At 38.6% G+C, this 19,205-nt stretch overlaps 1 protein-coding gene across 1 annotated transcript in view; it reads right to left on the bottom strand.

Moving 5' to 3' along the window:
* The window catches only part of LOC124233816 (thrombospondin type-1 domain-containing protein 7B), a 674,290-nt gene that overhangs the window by 511,530 nt on the left and 143,555 nt on the right, over nt 1-19,205 (bottom strand). Inside the window, exon 2 of the mRNA XM_046651040.1 lies at nt 3,268-4,078. Coding sequence (XP_046506996.1) covers nt 3,268-4,078 — 811 coding nt within the window. The remainder of the gene's footprint in view (nt 1-3,267; nt 4,079-19,205) is intronic.

Here is a 19,205-nt window from a genome sequence, read left to right as displayed (position 1 = left end):
GATAGGAAGACTCAATATTATATAGACTTTAGTTCTTCCCAAATGATCGATACATTACAAGCAATCCCAAAAACAATCCTGGAAAATTGTTTTGTAGATATCAACAAACTGATTCTAAAGTTTATATGGAAAGACAAACAACCCAGAACAGACAACACAACATTAAAAAAGAACAAATTCAGATGACTAACACTAGCCAACTTCAAGACTTAATATAAAGGTTCAGTATTTAAGACTGTGTAATTGGCAAAGCATAGATAAACAGATAATGGAATCAAGATAGAGAGCCCAGAAATAGATCCACACAGATAGAGTCAACTGATCTTTGACAAAGGAGCAGAGGTAACTCAACGGAGAAAGGATAGTCTTTTTCACAAATGCTGCTAGAATAACTGGGCAGGCACATTTAAAAAAATGAATCCAAGCACAGACTTTATATCTTCCCTAAAAACTAACTCCAAATGAATCACAGACCTAAATGTAGAATGCAAAACGGTAAAACTCCTGGAAGATAACATAGGAGAAAAATCTTGTTCACCTTGGATTTGCTGATTTTTTTTTAAGATGTAACACCAAAGGATGATCCATGAAAGAAATATTGATAAATTAGACTTCATTAACTTAAAAAACTTCTTCTCTGTGAAAGACACTGTTAAGGGAATGGAAATATAGGGCACAGACTAGAAGAAAAGATTTTCAAAACACACACCTGATAAAGGACTGGTATTCAAAATATACAAAGAACTCTTAAAACTCAACAACAAGGAAAAAAATGACAACAAATAGGCAAAAGATCTGAAGAGATACCTCACCAAGGAAGATACACAGATGGCAAATAAGTATATCAAAAGATGCTGAACATCATATGCCATCAAGGAACTGCAAATTAAAACAAGATACCACTACACACCTAATAAAATGTCTAAAATCCACAACACTGATGACACCAAATGCTGGTCAGGAAGTGAAGCAATAGGAACTCTTATTCATTGCTGGTGGGAATGAAAAATGATGCAGCCACTTTGGAAGACAGTCTGGCAATTTCATATAAAACTAAGCATACTCTTACCATAATATCCAGGAACTGTGCCCATTTGTATTTACCCAAATGAGTTGAAAACATACGTACACATAAAAATCTGCACATGAATGTTTATAGTAGCTTTACTTATAATTGCCAAAACTTGGAAGCAATCAAGATGTCCTTAGTAGGTGAATGGATAAACGAACTGTGGTGCATCCAGACAATGGGACACTATTAAGTCATAAAAAGAACTCAGCCATCAAGCCACGCATAGACATGGAGGAATTTTAAATGCATATTGCTAACTGAAATAAGCCAATTAGGAAAGGCTATATACTGTATTGCTCCAACTACATAACATTCTGGAAAAGGCTAAACTATGGAGACAGTAAAAAGATCACTGGTTGCCAGAGGTTTCAGAAGAGGAAGGGTGGGGTCAATAGGTGGAGCACAGAAGACTTTTAGGACAGTGAACCTATTCTGTATGCTATAGTAATGGTGGATACAAGTCATTATACATTTGTCCAAACCCACCCAATGTACAACACAAAGAGTGAATGCTAACGTAAACTATGCACTATAGTAATATATCAATATTGACATCCCTTTTAACAAATGTACTAGACTAATGCAAGATGTACGTAGGAAATCGCGTATGTGTGAAGGGGGACAGATGAGAAGGGGTATTGGAACTCTGTGTTTTCTGCTCAGTTTCTCTGTAAACCTAAAACTGCTCTAAAAAATAAGGTCTGTGAGTTAAAAATCTGAACATGGTAAAAACAAGCAAACTAAAAGTGAAAACATTCCATGTAATATCCAATATGGAATATTAAGGAAACAATATTTTTACAGAATCTTCCATACACATTCAAACGATAGTCACCCAAATCATCAGCTTAATCTTTTGGGCTTCACAGAGGCAGGCCACGAAAGGCAGAAAATCACTCTTCAATGGACTTGCCAGTTGTATACGGCATAAATCAAAATGAAGCATCAAAGATAAAATAGGCTCATTTGTGAAGTCAAATAAAAAAAAAATCAGTCATCACATCATCACATTACTTTGTTCTTGAATAGCAGAAGTAGTCTTTTAAGCTTTTCCCAGCCAGCTTAGATCCCAAGAAAACATTAACTGATGATAATGATTAATTCTAGAGATGAGTGTTTTATTGCTTGGTAATTTAAGTACTATTGAAGGTATCTTAATTTAGAAGAAACTTTGTAACATACCAGCACTTCCATTTAAGATCTTCTGGGGGAAAATTAAACAAATACTACTTTCAACATATTTCTATGAGCTTACATTATGAGGTTTTATACAATTTAAAGTAAACAATTAAAAGTAAAACAATTACAAATCTTTTTTTTTTTGTTTTTTAGGAAGATTAGCCCTGAGCCAACATCCACCGCCAAGCCTCCTCTTTTTGCTGAGGAAGATTGGCCCTGACCTAACATCATGCCCATCTTCCTCTATTTTATATGCAGGATGCTGCCTCAGCATGGCTTGATAAGCAGTAAGCAGGTCTGTGCCCAGGATCTGAACCGGCAAACCCTGGGCTGCCAAAGCAGAGCATACAAACTTAACCACTTTGCCACTGGGCTGGCCCCCAGTTACAAATAAGTTTTAAGCCTAAACTATTGCTTTCAAAAGTTTTAGTCTATTGTCTCTATAGGGTTGTAATCCTAATTATTGCTTTGCAAGTTAATATTTTTATCAAATCAATGCCAAAGAAAGCATTCTTAGATTAACTTATTCGTATTATTACTGCTGTAAAAAACCTACAACTCAGATGTAAAAGAATCCTCTTAATCATGAAAACAAAAGTAAACAAAAATAACTTTAAAAAACATGCATTATGAAAATGATAAATACTTACATAATTTACATCTCAAATTTGAGAGGGAACTGGTTTTTTTTATCATTATAATAAAAGGCTCAGTCTTTTATTACTATATTATCAAAAGACCTATTTTTTCAACTGGTTGATGTCTTGATAAAATCTGGAAATATATGACTTACCTACATAGTACTGCTAATTATGCTAGAATTCAGAGCATTGCCTGGTGTAGACATTGAAATTTTTACAACTGAAATTGAAAACTTCTCAAATGAAACTTCTAAAACCCCAAATCCCAAACCGGAGGACAATTTTCCCTTTGCAGAAAATCATAAAGAAACGTTATATAATTGTCCTGTAAAATATTTGGGTGAATCAAAGATATAAACGCTGAAGGCCTCCTACCTTAACATCGCATTTTTTCCATCACTTCTTGTGCACCAAACCTGCCGGGTTTGATAACCTATCTCTATGTCCCAGGGCTTGGAATGGTGATGTGACTTGTAACTTTGATGTCTAAAGGTGACTCGTTCCTTTGAATCAGAGCTAAAATCCAGAACAGTTCTTCCGCTTAGGTTAAATTCTTTAAGATGAGGCAGTCTACATTTACTCCATGGTCCAACTTTAAGGCTAAAAGTATATTCCTCGTCTCCAAGAGGACAGGAAATGGGAGTGTCACAGGCTCTTGACTCAGTCAGATTGGGACATGGCGAACCTCCGTAGAGAGGGGGAGCAATGGCCGTGCGAGTTCTGTGCTGCAATTGCTTCCCACATCCCTTGCTACACTTGGACCATTCTGAGAACTCAGATACAACACAATCCCGGGGGCAAGGGATGAGGCAAGCTTGTTCTGTGGGGGGCTGGGGGGCAAAGTGTTCACAGATTTCATTTACAACCATGGTTCTGTTCAACTTCTGAATACAGTGCACGGTCCGGTGCTGTAGTCCATGCTGAGCCGTCACACACTCTGCAGTCCGAGGTTTGGTTTGGCCAAGGGCAGAAGGAACAAGCATACAGTGGTGCCAGTCAGAAACCTCCCACTGGAAGAGGTCGCTGTGCCAGTCACAGACTCGGAAGCAGCTTCTTTCCTTCGGAGGCCTGTTGTTCTCATCACAGTTAGACAGGTGACTTGTCCACCCCTCAAAGTGGAAACACCACAGTGCACGACTCTGGACTCCTCCTGGCCCGCAGTCGCCTGTACACCTTCCCCAGGGGCCTACGGGCAGAGAAACAAGGGTTTCAATCATTCAGAGATTCCATGCCACCATCCACACGAAAACAGGGGTCAATTTGCACTCGACTTTGACACTTTCCAACACAACATGTATGAAATTATGAATTTTGATGAAAAACACAATTTAGTGGTTAAGAATGTAAATTCTACATGAGTTTTCCTCCATTGAAATCCCCATTCCATCTCTTACAGTAAAGTAAACTTGGATGAAATTACTTCAAATTTCTAGCCCTTAGTTGCCTTTCCTACATAAGGGAGAAAATAATAAAATCACTGACTTGTAGAGTTGTTCTGAGGATCAATGAGATAATGTGGTGCCAAGTAGACAATACACACTTAATAAATGATTGGTATCATTATAATTATTATGTTCCAAAGCCTACATATCTATCTCAATATTAATATTTTCTTGTTAGGCAGAGTTTCATCTAAAAGAAAAGCCCTAAATCCAGGATTTTAATAAAATAGGATTTTTCTTGTTTCCAACCCTTCAGCTCAGAAGGGAAATATGTTTAAAAATATAATCTGCCAAAATACCCTAAATATATTTTCATTTTCTAAATAGTTGTCCTCAGTTTTGGTTTTTGCTTGCAGAATGAATTGCATGAAAAAAAAAAAAAAAACAGCAGCAGCACTGACTTGCCTATGGGAATTCTGCCCCTAGGATCCTTGAAATATAACCATTTTCATTTCTTATGGGTATCAACTCCAGGTAAAGATTCCAAATTAGCTTGTAACATGCCAAATCTTCTAATGAATGAATTAGTTATTGTGGGAAAGAGTCCAAGAAATGGACAGTTGAAAGAGCTGTCCATTGATGCTTCTCACATTTTTTTGCATCTAATCTATAGACATACCAGCCAGCCTTATCCGGAAGGCTGATCATCTATCTTTTCACAAGGACAGCGAGTAATCACATTTTGTGTCAATGGAAAAAAAAAATTGTTTCCACCCTTTGACTTTACTTATGTAATATGAAACTGAAAAAAGCATATCAGCTTAACCATTTAACCTTTTCCCCTATACAAAATGGTGATGATCATAAAGGCAACTCATGCACTGAGAAGCGTGTTAATTTACACAGGTAAGAGAAAGTACATTCTCCCTCTCTTTCTCCGAATCTGATCAAACCCTCAGAATGCCATTTAATTACTTCGTGGAATATATTTTCACGTGCATCCATTCCATTTCTAGAAACAGTAAATATGTCCACAGTCACGTGCATTTAGAAAGAGACACATGCATCCCCAGAGAAACAGGTACTTGCATTTGGGGTCACATGCTACAATGAGTACAGGATTGCCCCACTATCCGGAAGTTTGCTTTACACCACTTTGCTTTTACGAAAGACCAACATTTGCACGTTTTCACTAACCGAAAGAAATCCAAAGAGGATTTTCACTTTTATGAGAAAAAGCAAAAACAGCATTTAGCATTTGTTTTGCAGTGAGCCTGTCGTATTTCAAGCCTTCCACATCAGCCACATGGGCCACAGTAGATGATGAACCTCGAGCTTCAACATTGAGGCAGGCAGACATGGAAGAAGGTGTGGACCTCAGTGACCTGCCTGAACTGATGGATTCAGACATAGTGAGATGAGATGTTAATAGATGACCATCTTCCTTGCTCTCCTACACGCAAGTCTCCTGCGCCTCCTCCCGCCCCAGTCTCTGATGACTCAGCATACCACCAGCATCACCACCATCACCTCTTAGCCTCCAGTGTGCCTGCTGGCTTCCCGATTCTGCTAAGTGAATCTATATGGTATATACATTATTTCTACTTTATATAGGCTTGTACTCATACCATTCCTGCTTCTACTGCATGTTAGTGCTATTTTAGGTTTTATGAATTACATGATATGATTTAGTAGGTTATTTTTTGAGTCTGGGAACACTCAAAAATGTTTCCCATATAAATTAATGGTAATTGCTTCTTCACTTTATGCCAATTCATTTTTCAACAGGTTTCATAGGAACACTCTACTTTCAGATAGTGAGGGAAACCTGTACCTTTCACTTCAGCAGGATGACAGTTTTTGGATTTTAACATACACTGTCATCCCAGTTCTTCCTCACAGCCCTGTTCTGTATGTAAAAGTGGAATTCTAGGCAATATCATGTTAGGCTACACTGCCAATTACTTCCGTCACTTTGCGAGCAAGATTAACACAGAAAATACGCTTGGCTCCTTTCAGTGCTCACATACCAGAGATTCCTCCTGCTGTATGGACAGAGGAGTTTCACGGGAGTAAGTCAGCTCTTGCTCACCAAAATACCCTTACGTTTACCCACCTGCCCAGGCATGTTGTCCCAGCACTGACTGCTCATGGTACAGAAAATGCACATGGAAAAAAAGCGGTGCTCTCAGCATAAGCTAATTTAATCAATGATGCTCAATTCTGGTGATTTCTTCCTAGATCACCCACAATTTTGTACTTGGTAAACTGAAATGTTTACTGTTACATGAAAGCTCTTTGCAGGCTTCACATGTCCAGATGTTCTGAAGCAGTTTCCGTTTAAGTGTGCCAGCCCTTGTCCATCATGTCAGAATATCCGCGCAAGTTTTTATTATTACAAAAAAACCAAATAACCATGGTTACTCAGTAAAGGAACATTTCAAAAAAATACATGATTGCAGCCAACTTTTAAAATCTGAAATCAGTCTTGAACGATATAAAATAGTTACTGGATAAAATTAAAGAAAGCTTTTTTATAAATCACTGGGTTTTAAAGTAATGGCTGTCAGTTTATCTCTACATGGTTAGGCATAAAATACACAGTTTTCCACTTAAGATTTTTTTATGTGGATTAAAGAAACTAAGACCAGAAAAGTCAAGCTAGTTCAAACCAATCCTGAAAAAGTCAATATTAAATTTAATTCATCTAGAACATCTTACAAAGTGACCCTTACTCTTACTTTTAAAACATTTGACTAACATATTTTCTTATTATGAAAATGTTGTTTTCTTCTTTTTATGTTTTTCACCTACTTTCAAAATTAAGGTAGCTCTTTTTTGTTATTTAAAGTCACTAATATTTTAAGCCTTATAAATTACTATTCTTTCCTTAGCTTTCACATCCTCCATCTATACAGAACTTTTACCAAATAGTAAGTTTTCCTAGATCAATGGAAGACAAAATATAACTATTAAGAAATAATTACTACCATTTATTGAGGACTAACAACATTGTGCTGGGCTTGGATGGTACCAGGGGACTGTTAAATATTCAGGAATTTTACCAGGTGGTTGTTAAATAATTCACAGTTTAAAATCAGCCATGGTGGGAGTATTTATACAACACTACAAACCAAGGCAAATAAGGCCTTTTTTTTTTCTTCTTTTTAAACCGAGAGCAGGTTTATAGTACACCACTGGTGTTTTGCCAAGTGTCTTCCTTCCTCCCTTCCTGTTTCTCCAATAGTCCCGTGAGGTGGGGCTAGCATGCTCATTTTATCAGCTGGGGAAAAGGAAGCTCAGAGAAGTTACAAAGCACACCTAAGGTCACAGAACTACTACATGGTAGACTACAGTGGGACTTCAGATCTGTGTGACTCCAAGCTTGGGCTCTTGCCCTGTGTTTGAAAAGATCCTTTTCCAGGGTATGCATTAGTATGTGTGACCCACCGCAAGACAGATCTGTTTCCTAGCTTAGCTATGATCTTGCCTCTTTGTTGGTTAATATTCCTTTGTATATGAGTAGACCAAGTAATCAAGGCGGTATGTGAGCAATAATTTCCCCCTCCAGACCCTGGAAGTTTAGGACAGCAGCTCTTGCACAGTTAGACACATGCATGTTTATAAAGAGTCAGTACTTTGAGGAAGGCCCAGTCAAGGGGGAATAGTTTCTCTTCATGTTAAAGCAAACTTTGCAGGCAACTGAAAAACATGTAAATAAGAAGCAAATGCAAAAATGAACTGTGTACACTTGGAATAAATGGAAAACAAATTGCGAACAAGATGTACGAGAGGGAGACAGGACCTCTCCGCAATTGACCTGTAATAATTTGCATTTCCCAGGCACGGAGAGAAAATGTGTTCCATGATTTATTTAGTTGTTTGACTATGAACTTTAAACACACACACTTGTGAAAATCACACAGCCTGAGGGATTTTGCCGTTTCAAAAAATACGCCTATGGAAGTAAAATGTGACCTGTGGTTTGAGAAATCTTACATCCGTTGTCCAAACTCAGAAACAGAAGACAATATTAAAAATTTGAGCAGTTGTATAAAGAAAAAAGACTATAACCTTTAAATTTACCAATAAATAAAACAGATGATTGTATTCAGAATATATATCTGAGATAAATAGTCTAAAGAAACATATAAGAAGCCCATGTTTTTCAACACTAATCATTTTATATTTCTTAGTTGAAAACAGGCAACAAGTAACAAAAATAAGACAAACTTTAGAACAACTAAGGAATTAAAAGTTTAATTACTGATGTAACGTGCCTCTAAACTACAACATGCTGTGTTACAATTCTCAGAAAACATTTCAGTGGTTTCATAGGAATAGTAATTCTGTACTTGTTTACCTGGACCAACATTATGTAAAAACATTATCCACTTGCAACTTACTATGCTTTCTGTGAGACAAACTCAGTTACTCTAGAATAAGCTGCTAAGTATTTTAAGTCACATCAGCTTTAAGTAAGACGTTAAAATTTCGTTTTAGAAATAAATTATTTGGATGTGGAAGGGTAGCACTGATGAACTCTCAGGTCACATTCAAATTTCAGACTCTGTGATTCCTCTTTTTTTCTGCCCGTGTTTTTTCAGAAAGTGCAAATACAGTACTGCTCTAATGTAATATGCCTCTAGAAGGAGGAAAGTGCTGGCAAGTTTTATTCTCTTAATTAAGTTACCCTTAACTGGATTAGTTTAGATGAACGTATCACCCTATCTAAATCATCACATTTAAGACAACCTGTGGGATGCCTGAATTTTAGGTGTGGTATTCAGTAAGATGACTACAACAAAGAAAAAGGGCAATTCTAGGGGACATAGAGAATAAACTCACTGTCCATAGCTTCTGCACAGTACTTGCCACTGTTTGAGGTAGCAACTCTGATTTAATACCATTCTTGCAATAGGAAGAGATGTTTGTTTTATTATTCATTTTTCCAACCACAGCTTTTATTATCCTGACAGTGCTTTATTTTTAACTTAGGCAAGGTGGTTGAGGAATGACATGAATGACAATGCAGAGCTTTAGTATCTTAAACAAATTATTTGTGGATAATTACTATACCAAAGCACTCATAAACCTCACAATTACAAAGTATGATATCAAACAACATTGGCTTACCCATGAGATGCCTCACCTCCAAGAAATAGCTTGAAATTTATGTAGCAACTTGCACTTCTCAAAAAGCTTTCACATCAACCATAGAATAATTAAAGTAGCACTTCAATTACATTGTGGACAATTATCTAAGAAAATGCACTTTCTAAAATATATCAGAGAACCCAAGGAATGAGGAAAAGTGCCATTTACTAAGATAACAATTATCCATCACCCAGCACTTGGCAGGTAGTGTATTAGACTCAGATTATAACAATGAAAGAGACATTAAATACCTCTCACAAAACCTGTGCACTAAATATAATGGCAGTTTGCTCATGAATAGGACATCTGGCCCCTCCTTCAGGTCTATCTACACTTATTTTATACACAGTATTAACAATCTTAATGCTTTGGCTTCCCAGAGCTAATTATATCTAAAGCAGCAAACCAGAAGATGGGAGGCAACACAGGAGGCAGGTGCACTGATGGAAGCCCAAGGAGATGATAGTTTCCGGGTTTACATTTCTAAATCTATCCTGATAATTAATAACCTCCACAAGCAGGGGATGCACAAAGCCACCCAATACTTTCTAAATTCTCAGAGAAAATCTGCTCATTAGATACATCCATTAGTGAGTCATGCATCGGATATCAACAGAAAAATAACATAGAAAGTGTAAAACCATAGAAAAAATTGTTAAATGAGAAGGAATTCAAACCTAATGCATTGCATTAAAAAACTCCACTGCACTTTTTACAGGAACCAAAAACATCCTCTATTAATATTAAAGCTATTTTCAAAACACATATTTGTGGCCTGAAGGATATGGGTGCTAAAGTATTCCATTAATTCTCTTTAGAAATATTTAACAGCAATAGTTAAGAGCTACCCAATATAACTTCATTTTCATAGGTATAAAGATTTCCTATTGAAGACAGTTCATGATTCCATGCAAGACCACCACAGAGCATTTGGACCGAATGCTTATACTTCAAGAAAGCATAAGCTGTATGGCTAACATCCTGGCTCTTTCTGTATGGTTGTGTTTTTGTTTGACACCTAACAGCATGTTCTAAGTCCATTTCATCTTTGTGGACAGACATCTCTGACTAAAAAGCAAACTGCATCTGTTACTTATCATTTATGATTAAAAATTATTAGTTGCCAGTGGCCAGAACATCCATTAAAAGTAGCTCGACAGCAAAGCAGATTAGAAATATATCTGAAAGACTCATCAGCTAATGCAAACACCACAGAGACAGAAAACCACCTTATAAAAATTGTTTATTAGTGTTTCTTGTTTGAGCTCTACATTCTAAAAATTCTGATGCCTAAAAGGAAATCTCAGACCTCACATACTTCACCGCATTCTAACACAAAGTGGATCTTCGCAGATCACTAAAACCTAAAGCTGGCTAACCACCTAGAATGTGGGAATGGAAAGATAATCTTACAGCTCACAGTTTTTGGAGGAGGAAATGAAGCTGAGACAAATTCAATGACTTGCCCAAGTTCACAAAGTCAAGTGGAGCAGAAAGGGGACTGACATTTCCATTCCAGACACCCAGTCCAGTGGTCTTTCCACTGCATTACACTGGCTTCCATTATAACACTCTAGGACTGCAAGGCAAGAATAAGGACTCTATAAATGGTTGTAATCCAAGGTGTGGGGCAGGGAAGGGACGAAGAACAGAACAGACAAGTCGAAATTACGTTAAAACACAAATAACACAAGCAATGAACCTCCTGTCAATGCTGAACATTTTTAGTCTCCTGGACTGGCACCTGGAGCAGATAGCTGCTCCCAGAGGCCCTTCACAATTTATTGTGTGAAATGGAATCCTTCCTGCCTTTCTATGCTTGAGAACATGGACTAAGCTACTGATCAAGGACATTTTTTGTCAGCAAGGTTCAGGGCTTTAGCACACAAAGGAAGCCTCAGACACCAATAAGAAATTATGTGTCCCTGGGGGCCAGCCCCGTGGGGCAGTGGTTAAGTTTGCACGTTCTGCTTCTCGGCGGCTCAGGGTTCGCTGGTTCAGATCCCGGGTGTGGACATGGCACCGCTTGGCGAAGAGCCATGTTGTGGTAGGCGTCCTATGTATAAAGTAGAGGAAGATGGGCACAGATGTTAGCTCAGGGCCAGTCTTCCTCAGCAAAAAGAGGATTGGCAGTAGTTAGCTCAGGGCTAATCTTCCTCAAAAAACAACAACAAAAAAAATTATGTGTCCCTGGAATAACTATAGGAATAACAATAACGGCTGCCATTTTTTTGAACACCTACTATCTTCCCAATACCATATGTACACGACTGATATTATTCTGCTTTGCCAGATGAGACCATCGAAGCATGAGGTCAAAGAACTTGCTCAAGATAAACAGCGCAGGAGCCCTGACACTGAACTCTCCAGTTCGATCGACTCCAAACCTTTTCCACAACAACTGCAGTCTAACTATTTTTAGCTGTTATATCTCTCGAGCAAATGAAGCTTTGCGATGCCCATTAGGTAAAATATATTTCTAAGAGGGTCTGTTCTGAGTGCAGCTGGCGTGAGGGGGGCTCAGGGCCCTGCCACCACTCTTCCGCTTAAACCCCTTGCCCCTGCCTTGGTCCCAGCTCAATGGCCTGGCTCAGTGATGGCCCCAGACCTCCAAGGGCCCTGAGACCTGTCAAAGGATATTTATGGGGAGTTCTCCTGCCATAAATATGGCTCCACTCAACTCCGACTTTACTTACAATAAATACTTTAGCTAAGCCCTCTAGATTCCCTGGAGAGGCAGAAGAAAATCATTTACTCAGCTGTTTTGTATCAGTTAAATGGAAAATGCAATGAAGAGCAAGCCAGAAACAGGGTAGAGCTAAATTCCACACCATGTTCTTCTGAAGGACTTTCTCCCATAGCTTATTGACCACCCAGGCAGTGACTATACTTTAGGAGGGTCAGAAAACGGTTTGCTTTCTGTGTAGCAGAAACAGTTTGCTTTTTGTGTAACACAAATGGGTGCTTGGGAGGCTGAAATTTTTAAGCTGTGTCCCTGCCCAAGAAAAAATAGAATGAAGTGCTATTTCTACAGTGAATAATCAATACATGTTGGGGTTGATAAAGGAGCCCTTGTTTATTGCTATCTATTAGAGGCTCACTGGAGAAGCAGCAATGTTGGGACTACGCACAGAGGCTTTAAAAACATATAAAGCAAAAGGATGGAATGGCATCCATTTCATTTACCATTAAGCAACTCAAGAATTAATTTTGCCTGGATAAAAGTTGCACTAGAACATACTTTGAGATAATATTTTCTTTCTTAGTGACTTCAATTTTCTAATAGGTACATGGAGTATATCTGCTTCTCGACACATCTCTCTTTCTAGTAGCAGATATTCACGATGAACAAGTGAGAGGGAACAAAACGTAAACCACATTTTGGTGGACAGAACATCTAGCTCATGTAATTTTTTCCAAAGGAATAATTATCGCTGTTTTGAAAGAGCAATTTCAAGACTGTCTGAGACTCTACTCTTGTCGTCTGAAAAATAGTTTCCATGTTACTGTATTTGAAAAATATCTGAGAAACAGCAGTACCATGGCATAATCACTATATATTTTTTTCTATCTCGAAACAACTAGAAACACCTGTTTACCCCATATAGTCTAACGAACATCCTGAGGACTCTATTTACCAAGATTATATCCAACCAATCACCCATCAGCTTTGCCTCCTAAACATCAATCTAATCTGTCCATGTTTCTTCATCCCCACTGTCACCATGCTCGTCCAAACCACCACCTTTTCTTGTATGAAAGAGAAAAGCAACCTCCTGTCTGACCTTCCAGAATCTACTGCCCCACCTGACTCCACCCTTGACATCAATTCTTTCTCCATATTGCAGACACATGTCTTTTAATAATCCAAATTTGTGCCACTTTGTGTGCAGCATGTCATCTGTATGTCATTTTCATGGTTAAACTTCATCAGCAACTTCCCATTCCTCTCAGAATAAAGAACACCAAAATTATTAATATGACCTACAAGTGCCTACCTGATCTGGCCCCATCCCACTTCCTTAGTATCCTGATCATCTCAGCCACTCACATTCACTCATTACTCTCCAGTCATGTGGGCCATCTTTCAGTTCCTTCAATGCCCCAGGCTCCCTCCCATAGCTGGGTGGCCACATGAACTGTCCCTTAAAACAAATCACATGCTCTACCTCCTAGGGCCCAACTTAATTCCCACTGGATCTTCAAATCTTAAGTCATTTCCTTAGGGAACTCTTCTATATGCTCTGACACTACCTTACTCATCTACAAAGCATTAATCACTTTTTCAATTACAAATCTGACTGTATACTTCATCACTTAAGACTTGTCTATTCCACTTGATTTTAAACTTCATGAAGGCAGAAACATGTTGATTTTGTTCACCACTCTATTCCCAGGAGCAATGCAGTGCTTGGCACATGGTAAGCCTCCCATCAATATCGTACATTATTGAAGCTGGAACAAATAGCAGTGTAAGAAGCAGAATCATGTCTTATTATAATTAGGAGTAATTTCCCACTGGAAACTCAGCACATTAATGGGTTGAGGGTTTTGCACAAATGGGTGTAAAGTTAAAAAAAAAAGTTTCCTCTGTGTTTCCTTAGCTTATGCTTAAAGAAAGAAACCTCCAATGTGATGCCCAATAGAATTCTTAAATATTGGTTTTTTACAACTCTATTTGTAATGCCCATTATTCTCTGTTGCAACTCTTTTGGGCCCCTTCTTGCCAGGCTCCCCACAAAGTCCCTGCATTCAGGGATGGGGTGTCCGATATTCTTACGGTTAACATGTTAATGTTAATATTAACAAAGACTCAAGCCTACAGAGATACCTTTGACCTTAGACATAGCTCTAATCCAAATGTACTAGTTGATCCAGGAATGTCACTCAACAAGTAAGATGCTATTACCTTTTTTCTCAGGGGATTCAAATAAATGGGAATTGCTTATCAGGTCCTATCATCCCAGCCTACCACTCACAAACCTAAAAAGGGGCTAGAGATGGAATTATCATGGTGGTCACAGGTTCATTACAATAACAGCAACAGCAGTACAGCAGACACTGTGCTCAACACTTTACAACAATCATGTCACACGGTCCTCAAAGAAGCCTTGCAAAGTACACTAATTTTAAGAATTACCAGATGGCTTAAATTCCCTGGATATTTTCAGGAAAATTGGCAGAAGGAATGAAGAGAGTAAATGTGGTCTCTTTAGAGTTTGTTGACATGATTACATTCTCAGACACCCAGAAAAACAGCTAAGAAGGGAAGGATCTGGAAGGTGCGCATTAAGGCTGTTAACCTAGACCACTCCTTGGCCTGAGGAGGAAGCACCAGAAGCAGAGGGAAACTCGAGAAACCTACTGGGATGAAGTTTCCCCACTAGAACCTTAAGGATTCTGTGGAAAATGTCTTCACGCTCACACCTTAGCGGGGCTTTGAGTGGTATTATTATTCGGAAGGGTGGAGTTTGGGTCAGAGACACGACTAACTTTGTGCAGAGTTGGGGAATAGGATAAATATGTTTAAGAAGTACATTTTGTTTACAGAAACATAGAGATTTATTAGGAGAGGGGCGATGGGAAGACATGTTTGAAAGTAAACATAGCACAACAAGCCTCTGGCTTTTTTAGCCAGAAGTCTAGTCCGTTAAGAAACTGACGTTGGATGTTTCTAAGGGAAGGATTCTCTTCCTCTGGTATGTACCTCCGAGCTCAAAAAATAAGTTCTTCCCTGCACCTTCTCCCATTTAGAGCAAAAGTGATAAGCATAGAGACTTTGGTATTAGTGAGAGAGGCAAAGACCCTGTATCTGCTCTTCAGAGAGAAAAATGGCAGCCTGGGGTTTCCAGGCAGAGCAGGCTAAGACCACCAAGCATCTCCCAGAGCTCCAAGGGCTCAGCACAGTGGGAAAGCCTCACAAAGGACCAAGCACCACATAGAAGTTCTAGAAAGTCAGCCAGCCTACCAGAAATAAGGGCCTTCTAAGTGGTGACCAGTGTGAATTGATGGCTAAGGAATAGCTGGACCCCCCAGGGAAAGAATGTGGGACCCTGGATGGTATGAAGGACTCAAAATAAATAATCAAACTACATTCAACAAAGAAAATTATATTTCTTGTACACCGAAGTTTTTTAGCTGAGATAGGTATCCACTGCAATAATCACCACCACATATAATAACTAAACGGAATCAAAGAAGTCATAATAAATACATCCTCCACCAGCCCGGGGCTGACAGCCCCACAGGAGATTCAAACCGTTTGCTCAACAGCACAGTAGAAAATCTATCCTCATTACCCTTTTCTAGCTGGGTGAGCATGTAGCAGTGGCCTGCGGCCCGTGTTGACTCTTTTTAGCACCCTGCAACCCCTGCATGATTGGAATTTCCCAGAGTGCTTTGTAGAAATTCAACTTGCAATCAAAGTGAATTGAAGAAATGTCATTGGAGTTATAGGAGCAGTTTACATTTACATAATGAAAACGGTAGTTATTATAAGGTACCATTTATCACTTGATAGACTTAATGTTAGTACACAGTTGATGGGGGGAAAAACCTGAATTTTAACAGTTCCTGGGGACAAGGAAGTACTATGCTTCTCCCTGCCTTTCCTGTAGTAACTACCTGATCTGATCCAACTGTAGAGACCATATCATCATTCAGGAATTCCCAGACTGTTTTCAATGGAATGACCATATCCTCTGAGATCAGTAGGCAGGGAGGGGCTCTATTATTAAGTAAATTTGGGGACAATGAGAGTTAAACAAAATTTAAAGTTTTGTTTTTGGAGGACTCCTCACGGTTTTTAATATACATTGGAACCACCAATAATTTATCCCTGGTGTGCAATGGTTCACAAACTTCTTTTCCAATGTCACTCTTTTCCTGGAGGAAAAACAAAAAAGGAAATATTTTGCATGCGTGATGCTTTTCTTTTGTTAGATGAGATAGTTGATTACATTTTTTAACCTTAATTATTACAGATAACATGAAATGAAAAGATTTTTATAATTCTAATTTTAGGATCCACATCATAAGTTGAGGTTAAAATGCAACTTCCAATCCCAAGCCAGCACTTACATCCCTCCCAGGATACGAGCACACAGAACTACAAAGCAAAAAAGGTATTAGAAAAGTCTAAGATCTGCCACCTGTTCACAAAGAATGACACGGATGTAAACACACAGGGGAGACCCACAAGTTTGCTGCTGTTAGCTGAGCAGTTTCAAAGACATAAGACACAAGATCAAAGTGCATGCAATAGTGAGGAGGCTTCATGTTGGAAAGGCACGAACAAGTTCAGAGCAATCATTGAACATGTCACTAATTTACAGCCAACAAAGGGGTCCTGCATATGGCACATGTCCTCTAATTTAAGATTTTCTAAATCTAATTCCAAACATAGCTTGTGCTGTGCTGGGTTTTATTTCAGGATATGACAAGATGTACTTTATTGGTCACACATTAGTGAATTATAACAATGTAATCATTGATTCCAAGTTTAGAACACAGCTTTATTGACTCTGCGTGCCATGCCAGGAAAATCACATGAATCTGATATTCCGTAATAATACACAATAAGCAGAATTGATTTTTATATATTTATATATTTATATTAACATCATATTATAGATTAAATATATAGTACCTATAATATCATTATATTAACATATTACATATATTTAAGACAATTCTATTTTTTATGCATGATATATTTTATGTATTTTATTATACATATTTATTAGATAGTACATATAAATATACATGTAACATGATAGCATATTATATAATCATATTAGATATAATATATACGCATGAGTTTGTATGTTTGTATATATGCACACATACATATATATAAGTATATATATGTCTGTATGTTGCCCATCGATTCTGTTAACCTCTTAGCATATTCCATTAGCACATCTCGACACCCACCCCTAATATTCACTGCCTCAATGACAGAAAGTACTGCTTGTCTGCATCCCCCATCCCCATACCATCACCAACAACCTCAAGGAGTCTTTTTCTGCTTCCCTTCCTTCTACACAAACAAATGGATAACTATCCTCCTTAGTTAAAATTCTGTGCTTCTGAATACAAACATCAGAGAACTGACATCCAACGCTTAAAAAGCTTTAGTCCTTTCTCCACACAGAGACCACACACAAATTGATGAAACACAGAAAGGCATTTCTGAATCATTCACAAAATGATTAATTTATATTCCTTGTCATTTTAGAATGAACTATACTGTGTTATATCCCTGTTCTCCAGAAATCAATACTTAATTCATGGTCTAGATGTGGAAATTTAATGCGGACCATAACATTCTGCTCCCTGGGCACTCACTTACTGTAACACGCTATTAGAACCCTTTATCCCCCTTGTGATTGCAGAGAATTAGTCTGAGCACCTCATAATTCCTATCTTGACGTTACACATTATCAAAAGCCTATATACCACTTTGAAGTAATTGAAGTCCACACTACCTAATCTACATTAAGTTTTACTGAGGGTTTTCTTTTACTCTGTTCAAGACAGATGTAGTCTCAGCATGAGTCCCTCTCCTTTACTTTTTTTCCAGCTGACCATATAAACCATAGGATATGTTGGGAAACTGATTACTGGCTCCCAGAAGAAGATAATACTACCTCTTTGACTGTTCACCCAGGGAAAAGAAGAATCGAAAGTAGCTTTCACAGTCAGTCTGGGAGGGCCGGTGACCCCACAGCTCCTGTCTGCCTTTGCACTGGAACACATTTGTAAGCATTGTCCAGCCTTCATAGCTCTCACTGAAGAGTTCCTTTGGGGGTGAAACACCATTATTCCTCCTTGACCTGCTTCTTTCTTGTGACAATCACAAAAAGCAATGGAGGCAGGGCATCGCTCACAGTGCTGCCAAGCCTTTCACTCTGGGGGCTGCAGATATGAACATTTTGTCAGCAGTCTGGAAGCCTGGCCTGAGGAGAGAGTGGGAAGGAGCACAGGGACAACAGCGGCCAGCTACGGCCAGAAAAATCAATGCCTTCCCTGATCATCTGGGCACGGTAAATGGACTGAAACACAGTACAGTGGGCTCGCAGTGTCTGATAAACTTGACTTAAGAGCTTGCATTCATTTATTCTTCCAAATATCTAAAGCAAAGGGTCAATGACAGTAACTACTTTACGCTAGGAGAAAGCAGGTGTGTAGGAAGTGCTTGCAAGCTACATATAGAGGCTTTAATCCAAAACTTGATTTTGCCATTCAGCACTCTATGACCTTAAGCAGAACTTTTTTGCCTTCATCGTCAATCGTTTCAATCTATAGGCTAGTAACAACAGAGATGATGTATATAAAGCTCTTGATACACAGCAAGTCCTGAATGAATAACAGGTCCACATGGGAGGTGTCATCTGTTACCAGCATCTTGATCTACAGAAGCATGGATCTCAAGTTCAGCATTTGACGTTTGGGGACAGATAATTCTTTGTTGTGGAGGGCTATCCTATGGATCGTAGGATGTTAAGAAGCACCCTTGGCCTCCACGCATTAAATGGCAGTAGCACCCCTCAACCCTAGTTAGAACAATCAAAAATGTCTCAAGACGTTGCCAAATGCCCCCTGGGGAGCAAAATTGCCACAATTGAGAATAACTGATGTACACCAGATCATTTAATCCTAACAAAAATCCTGGGAGGTGGGTGACTTGTCCATTCTACAAAGAAGCCACATTACCTATGCAGGATGCCAGCAGTAATCAGGGGGAGACACAGGACAGCAAGCAAAGAGTCC

The sequence above is a fragment of the Equus quagga genome, unplaced genomic scaffold, assembly GCF_021613505.1.
Source record: "Equus quagga isolate Etosha38 unplaced genomic scaffold, UCLA_HA_Equagga_1.0 251_RagTag, whole genome shotgun sequence".
Lineage (NCBI taxonomy): Eukaryota > Metazoa > Chordata > Mammalia > Perissodactyla > Equidae > Equus > Equus quagga.
This window is presented reverse-complemented; position numbering and strand designations above follow the sequence as displayed.